The sequence below is a fragment of the Calliphora vicina genome, chromosome 4, assembly GCF_958450345.1.
Source record: "Calliphora vicina chromosome 4, idCalVici1.1, whole genome shotgun sequence".
Taxonomy (NCBI): domain Eukaryota; kingdom Metazoa; phylum Arthropoda; class Insecta; order Diptera; family Calliphoridae; genus Calliphora; species Calliphora vicina.
The window spans coordinates 15,854,726-15,863,377 of NC_088783.1; the positions used below are offsets into that span (position 1 = coordinate 15,854,726).

The 8,652-nt window shown below is 34.4% G+C and overlaps 1 protein-coding gene across 1 annotated transcript; it reads right to left on the reverse strand.

Moving 5' to 3' along the window:
* Positions 1-3,763: 3,763 nt before the first annotated feature.
* Syt12 (Synaptotagmin 12) lies at positions 3,764-7,646 on the reverse strand. The gene is made up of 6 exons (XM_065507459.1): positions 7,470-7,646; positions 6,161-7,407; positions 5,948-6,092; positions 4,579-4,702; positions 4,263-4,495; positions 3,764-4,147 (listed from the first exon to the last, which is right to left on the reverse strand). The coding sequence occupies exons 1-6, from the start codon at positions 7,644-7,646 to the stop codon at positions 3,764-3,766; spliced, it is 2,310 nt and encodes a 769-aa protein (XP_065363531.1).
* Positions 7,647-8,652: the final 1,006 nt, after the last annotated feature.

An 8,652-nucleotide genomic window follows, 5' to 3' on the forward strand; every position in this document is an offset into this window, starting at 1 on the left:
TTTTTGGGGGTGTATGTACAGAAAATTTGGTTTAAGGTGAAATCGTTTAAGGATTAAAAATTGTACTTGGATCATATATTTAGTGTAAATGAGAAAACTTACTTTGTATACTTATCAGTGGAATAGAGTATTTTATATTCTACTATATCTATTTAATACTGATTGTTTTATCTACAATGTTGATCATGTAATTAGCGCAGCATTCTATATACATTTTAATTTATTTATTTATTAAATTTCAAATATTATTTTGAAACAAACAAACAATTAACTAATTTAGCACTTTGTGAGAAATCTATAGTTTTATTTGTGTTGATTTTGGTTTAAAAAATAGTTTAAAAATCAGCGATAATTTCATTTCAACATATCTATGAATTGTTAAGAATTACTTGAATTAAATTAGAATTTAAAAAAACTGAACATCTAAAATGGAATCACAAAAACAGTTAAAGGAATAATGGATATTTGAAATTAATCACAATTCACTTATCGAGTTTAGTGAACGGAAATGTTTATCAGAAGAAAAGTTCAAACATCTTGTTTATTTAGATAGTTAAACCAGGTTTAACATTATATATACAGATATCTATATTAATTATAGATTATAAAGCAGATAGTATCTGAAGTTTATGCTGTGTCCAATTGGGTGTATGACTTGAAAATTTGGGATTTACACTAGATGGCGTATATTTTGAAACCGGTTTTTGATTTAATAACTTATATGGCATTTTGAAGGGTACATATCTGTCATTTATTCTCATTTAGTTATTGAACTATAGTGTAAACGACAGAGCTTTTTTGCTTCGAAAATGTTGAATTTCGTATCAACAAAGCGTCATATGCTTTACTTCTTTAATTTAAAAAAAAAAACGGCGCTGAAGCACACCGATTGATCACCGAAGCTTATGGTGAATGTTTTTCTTCGGTTTCAACGTGCGAGAGATTCTGACATGGAAGACAAAGATCGCTTAGGCTAGCCAAAAGAAATCGTATGTGGAGACCGGCCAACCAGCCGATTCGACACAAAATATCCACGGCGCTAAGGTAATACTCTGTATTTGGTGTAAGCAAATGGGTCATATCTATTATCAGCTGCTGAAATCTGGCCAGAAAATCATAGGGAACCTGCACCGAACGCAACTGATACATTTTAAGGGAGCATTGGCAGAAAAACGCCCAGAATATACGGCCTGACATGAAGCGTTGAAATATATACTTGTCAAAAACTATTTAGAATGAAGTGGTTGTGCAGTTTTGCCTCATCCGTTTTATAGTCCAGACTGTACCCTGTCCACCTGCTATTTGTTTCGATCGATGCAGAACGCTCTCTCTGGAATACGCTTCAGAACAGAGTATCCGGAATTGGATTGATTCTTTCTTGGTCTCAAAAGATGAGTAACTCTTTTGGCTCGAAATTCATATGTTGCCAGAAAGGTGTATATAAGAAAAGTAATAGATCAATCGAAATGAGAGAACCAGAAGATATACATAAGTCAAATATCAAAATGCAATCTCTCCATTTCCTAAAGTCCATGTTAATTAGCAACAGAAAATAGCATTAATTGCAATCCTTAAAGTTCCATGGAGATTTAAGAACTTCAAGGGCAGACAAATCCAAATATTTGGATTATTAGGAAGATGGTTTTTTGTTTATGCCAAATGTTCTGAAGAAAAATTTAATAAAACTCCAGGTTTGTAAATAATTGAGCTTGGATTTAAATTCTTCAAATATTTTTCTCATGAGAATATATACGTTGGAAGCATCACAGAAATATAACTCGGAAAATAAGTGACAAAATGTATCACTGATACATTTTAAAACAAAAGTTATTATAAGAGGAATTTGAACTGAAATCTAAACTTTACTCACACAGATTTTCCCTCTCATCTAATTAGGGAATAGTGGAATTTGAACATCACAGAAACGAAAAAAATCTCATGGAATAAGTGATGTTGAGTTGATCATTCTTTTGATTGATAGTGATCATTATTTAAACATATATCTAGATTCCTAATTAACAAAGCATCACCTTAAACGAGTATTTGAATTTCTTATTATATTTCAGAATCTCTCTCAGAACCAGCCCATGTTAAACATTAATTTGTTATAGAACGTGGATACGATTATTTAAAAAGAGTTCTGTAGTGATGGAATTCTATTGACAAATATTGCCTCTCATATAAATTAAAGCTCTTTCTATTAATCATAGATGTTCTGGAGAAATTTTAAATATATCTCGAGATTCCTAAATAACAGTACTTCGCCTTAAACAATCATTTTGATTTCATATTATATTTTAAAATCTCTCCCACTACAGAACCAGAACAGGTTAAAAATTAAGTTATTATAGAATCCTTAGTTAATCGATTATTCAGGTTAGTTTCAGTAGATGGACTGTTTTATAGCCCAAGAAATGTTCTTCCATGTTTTTCGGAAACCTATAAATGTAATTTCTTATTTCTTTACAATCAGAATTCCTAAGATGTTTCAGGTTTGGCATTCGACTAAAGGCTGGATAGTGGCATAGGTTATGTTTCAATGTTTCGTAAGGTCTGCAGATCATATTGTCGTATATACCGATACGAGCCAGTTGATCCGTAATTGTGTGTTCAGTTAACTCATTAACTAGTCTTCTAGTGTTGGCTTATTGTGGTTCAGAATCTCTTTTGTTCCCTTTAGGTTTGGGTTTCCTCAAAGAATATTAGTCGTCCTGTCGACTGCCAGTCTTTGATGTATTCGTTTAACGCTCACTCCTTTAGTTCATCTTTAAACCTTCTATAGGGTTCGGTATTTTCCAGATGGACGGTATCCTTCTCGTTTCCGATAATCTAACTATTTTCGCAATTAAATACAAATAATCAACATTTTCGTTTTTAATCTAGTTGTAAAAATACCTATTGGATTTTTGTTATAAATCCTCTTCATTTATTTAATACCCTGTGTAATCGTCATGATCTATTTACCTATATTTCGGCTGATTTCGTAGAAACCCATTTCATTTGATCATCTATTTCCGAACAATCTGAATATAGATCGGTTCCTTGGTTATTCCTATTTTGACATATTTTGTTCGAATTCTGTTATTTAAAAAGGATCTGTAGTGATTGAATTGTCTAGACAAAATTAATCCAAAGTTACTATACTTTGAGAATAAACATAGGAGAATGTTTTCATTTATCATAATCGGTTCCAATTATTAGCTTTTCTGAAAGCGAATTGATCATCATGAGATTCATGAATTAAAAAAGCGCCTTTAAATTTGAGAAAATTTCTAAACATTAATTATCACCTATTTTTTTTAAATATATGTAATTGATTTCTTAGATCTTTTGAGGGAAAAATTCGCTTGCCTTAAGCACAGCAAGTTCTAGTTCTATTCTGGACATAAACCTCTTCATAACGAAAGTTAAATTTTCATTAACAGACAAATATTTAACTATTAAATAATATACATACATATTTAACTATAATATCCTATAATTCAATTCAAAGAAAGCCTACTATATAAATAATGTTAACATCTATGATACTGTACATCTGTACTATACAACATGTTGTCAATTCCTTATTCCCCTCCCAAACAAAATCCACTGATAAGTACACAAAACGAATTCTCATGTTATTTCTTACTCAATTCAATTCATTTAAATTTCAACAAAGGATTGTTATGCAGGAATTACTAAATTCATTTAATGTATTCAAGAGTATGTTGCAATGTAGAAAATGTATCGATTTGGGTGTATTGTTTTCGGTGTGTCTTTCTTAGAATACACTATTCCGCTTGGCACGTTGAGCTGTAGTTTGCATAGCGGCGACCACTGCATCTGCACCGCCAGTAAATACCGGTTGATTTGTGACACGCCTCAAAACATGCCACATTGCAACCGGCTTGCGTAAAGATGAAAGCATTTGATGCCAATGACGTAAACCCTTGCCGGTAGCACAACTACCTGCTACAACATGACCAAGTGGCGTAACCGTAGTCTCATCAATTACACCAAATACCGTAAGGCGTAATTGTGTCGTTGTCAGACTTTGTGGCGGTAAACTAAATATCACGGATTCATTGAAGACCGGACAACGATCTTTGCGTTTCAACGAAGTACGTTTCTTGAGAACTTTCTTCTCATTGTTCATTAAATAGACCTAATAAAATAAAGAAAGAAAAAACAAATCGTTCACACAAATAATGGATGGATGTAGTTATGACAACTGTAAAAGATATGATGTGACTAATGCGTTTATTCTGGAGGACACTTACCTTAACAAATACATTTTGTACATCCTGTAATTTATTGGGATCTCCCTTACTTGGCACTTGTAGTTGTAGATTGCGGCCCTTAACCACAACAATCGTTAGACGTTCGGCCGTCGGCAAATAACTGAGAGAAAACATTAATTCACCCCATTTGGCATTGCATTTACGCGAATCGGTGAGGGGTATCCATGTGGTAATAGGTTTTGGCATTTCACCAATTTCCATTTCAGCTTCACCTATATATTTTTTGGGGAATTGGGAGAGGAAATAAGCATTAAATTGTTTTGGGACTATTTTGGGAATTCTTTGTTACGTTTACCGATTAGTGTATGAGCTGATCCATTGTGATACAAATGAAACCATAAGGAGTGGCGTGTTTGTTGTCGGGTCAACCAGAAATTAAGAGTTTCATTGAATGTTGGCGTGGGAGAATCTTTAACAACCTTTAGAAGGAAATAAATGGTTAATTAGATTTTAAATATTATTTACAATTTAATATCTTTAAAAAAATTGTAATTATAGTACAAATAATAGTTGTGTTCGCGTACTTGATAATTTGTACAAATTATCACTGGAAGTTACGGAATTCCGTTCGTTTACTTTTAAAAACTTGTAACGAGAGAGCAAGAGAGTGTTAAAACTGACAGTTCGTAGATAGAGAACATGATATTTTTTACTGGACATTTTTTGTCCAGTAAAAAATATCAACATAAAAACCGTTTAAAACATATGGTTGCAAATGCAAACAAAACTAAAAAGTTGAAAATTAATACAATTTACAAGTTTTGCAAAGAAAAGAAGTAAAATAGCTAATAACAAACGTTTTAAATTAATTTACAATAAAATACAACTTATTTTTACAAATTGTTGTTCGCGTACTTTATTTTTGTTACTTTTCAGATTGAGAGTAATTTATTTTTACTCTCTAAAATAAAGTTACTGGATATTTTTTACTGGAAAGTACGCGAACACACCTAATAACACTATAGAATGTTGCAATTTAACTAAACCCACTTAAACTTCTTTTCAAACTTGTAAATTTATTTAATTCATGCAGAGCTTCGAATTAATTAATTCAATCCGAGCTTAATTCACTAAAATCGTAATTCGGAATTAAAAAATGTCAGCCATTCATTCCGTAAGTCCATCACATCATCTAATTCTTTAGCTTCATTCAAAGACTTTTAAATATACATAATTCATTCATAAGTCTGCTTTTACACACGGCAAGTTTTCTTGCGCAAGTCTAGAGTTTATAGGAGAGAGAGGCAAGAAGAAAGAAGAGGGGTACACACCGGCTTGTACTGGCAAGTCTCTTCAATTATCATTTTCACTATGGCGTCTATTAGGTTTTGACCAAGGCGAATCTAATAGATTAATTAGATTCGCCTTGGTTTTGACATACAAAATTGAACACAGACTTGCTGTGTGTAAACAGTCGAGCAAGTTTAAAAGGGAATCGAAGAGACTTGCTTCAAGTAAACTTGCTTTGTGTAAAAGCAGACTAATGGAATTAATTCATAACAGAATTCATTCAACATTTGAATGATTAAATTTTTCTCAATTCAAATCTAATACAAATTGAATAAAATGTGTTTTCTTTATTCAGTTTTGTTTTTGTTTTGCTTTTAATGATGAAATAAATTCTAAGGGACTGTCTTGATTATCTCCTTACCACTCATACTAACCTTTGTTTGTAAGGCTCCAGCTTGATCTGGTACTAAATATATGCGCACAAACGTATCCACAGAGTCCACTTTGAATGGTAGAACCAAACCTTTGGCTTCCAAAACACTCACTTGCAAATCCATGCCCTCCTCCGTTAGTGAGTTCCTTAAAAAAAAACAATCCCACAATAAGCAAACCAAATTAAAAGTAATTTAATTCCAAAAAACACTCACTTGTCATAGTGCAAGCCTACACACAAATACCCCGTAATCTGTGTATAAGTCGCCTGATCGAAATCACTATTAAAACCGGTTGTCGATAAATCCGAATCGACTGAATCACAGGATATTGCACGTTCCAAATTAACCCCATCCAACGAAGCCATGCTGCCCGAATCCAAAGAGGTTTGTGAACTATTGCGACGCCACAAATTAAACGAAGCATCCTCTTGCATTAGCAGGCGACCAAAACTCCAGGTATTCGTGCCATTATTTCCATTAATAGCACCATTAGCTCCACTCTGTCCCATTGAACCAGTGCCAATTTTACGAAATAGAAAATCTTCGGATATAGTTTTCTGCAGCATATGGGGTCCTTTGATTTTACGGGCCACATGTGAAAAAGGATTACCCGGATTGGGTGTGGTATTCGCACTGGTGTGAAATGCATTGGTAAGATTACGCAAAGAAATTGTGGCCGATTCCTCTTTATCGGGCGCCTCGGTTTCAGAAAATGAACGATTCCTAAACGATCTAGGCAGACCTATGCCTTTTTCAGCAAAATGATCTTCTATATTCGAAGTGAGATCGTTTATGTTATTCGTTTCCACAAAAGGATTCGCAATGTTAATTGCAGGCTCATTGGTCGTTGTTTGGTTTGATTTTAAGGCAGTGTTATTTGGTTGTTGTTGTGTGGTTTTAGGTAAATTGTCTAGAAAAGGATTTGTATTGTTAGCTCGTTGTAACTGATCTGGATCACTGTCACTGGAACTCGATAAGATCTTGGGATTGTCTTCCATATAAAAGCCATTTTGTTGAGGTGATTTCTTAACCACTGGCCGTGGTATTGCTGTGCCCGTTACAGAGGCCACAACATTATTGGTTAATTTCGTGGGAGGCGGTGCCTCCAACACTGGTATATCAACCGGTCGTTTTAGATTTGATTGCAATATACTGGATCTAAACATATCGCCGTTTTCCCTAATGTGCTGGCTAATGAAAGGGCTCTCGTTTTCGAGATTCACCGAAAAGGTAACAATTTTTGTATGACTTGCACTGTTTGCTGTTTGGGATGTACCAGGAGCTGGTGCGGGTCTTAAGGGTTGCGGCGGTATTTCACTTTCGTTTTGTGATAAATTCCACAATGGCGTTGTTGCGTGTTTGGGAGAGTTTTGGGTGTTTTTACAACTTTCTTTGTCTACGGTATCGAAGCGTTTAAAGCTACCACTGGAACTAAGCAACAGTTCGGAACCGGAATGAATCTGAAAGTGGAGTGGAGGTATATTAAATACATGTTTATGGAAATTTCTATTTAGTTACTCACCATATATCCATTGGGCTTGAATAGTTTGTGAGCGGAGAGTCCAATTTTTTCCTCTTTATAAGAACGTGTCCAAAATGTTTCTCGATTTGTTAAATAACGATACAATATCATACCAAGTATTATAAGAAAAACTGCTATCAATATAATGCTTGTTAGTGTTATGGGTGATTCGTCCATTTTTAATGTACTTCCAGTGTAAGATCATGAGAATCATGTCTATCATGCTTTTCTAAATAAATGAAAACAAATTTTTACAGATTCGAAAATTTTAACAAAGATTTTATTATATTTTAAAATTTCGGTTTCTTAAGCTAAAGAAGAGATTCCTGAGTTTCCAAGATTCAATGGTATAAGTCAATTATGTAATTTTATAGAAAGAAGTAATTTTAAAAGCGTTTAAAAAGTTATAAAATAAAGCTACATCTGTCAAATTGGCTGTTCCATAACACATGCAAATAATAAAATTGTTTTATCAAAATGAGTGTTTAGATCGGGTAATGTTCGGCACACTACGGCCATTTTACGTTGATGCCCATTTTTTGATGAATGTGTACGTCAACAAACAAAATTGGAGAATTTGGGACGATACCAATCCCTATGAGATCCAGGAGCATCCAATGCACCCCGAAAAATGCACTGTTCTGTGTGTGGATTTTGGGCTGGCGGCATCATCGGTCCATAGTATTTGAGAATGTCGTTTACCAGGCCATCACCGTCAACGGCGAGTGCTATACCAAATTCTTTGTAGTTGTTGCTGGGTTGAAAATCCATGGCCGAAGATCTTTGGGTCATTCCGGTACGTAGAATCGGCTGTCGTTTGAATGAACATAGGAACAAGGTACTCAAGGCACTAGACGGCAGCACTTGTGGTATGGACAAAGAAATCTTGTTAGCAATCTACAAGACGATTGGCCGGACAGTAGTTAGCTATGCTGCTCCAGTGTTGTCGTCTTCGTTAAGTGATACTCAATGGAGAAATATTAAAAGCTGGCAAAATGCAGCCTTGAGGACCGTCACAAGCTGCATTAAAATTACCTCCGAACAAAACCTTCACTAGGAAACTAAGTTTCAACCGGTCAAGGGACACAACGTCATGCTGACGCAACTTCGACATCACAAAGTAGGAGTCTCCCACGATGCATGTCAGACAGGACCTATGCAATTACGATTAGAGCATACAGAG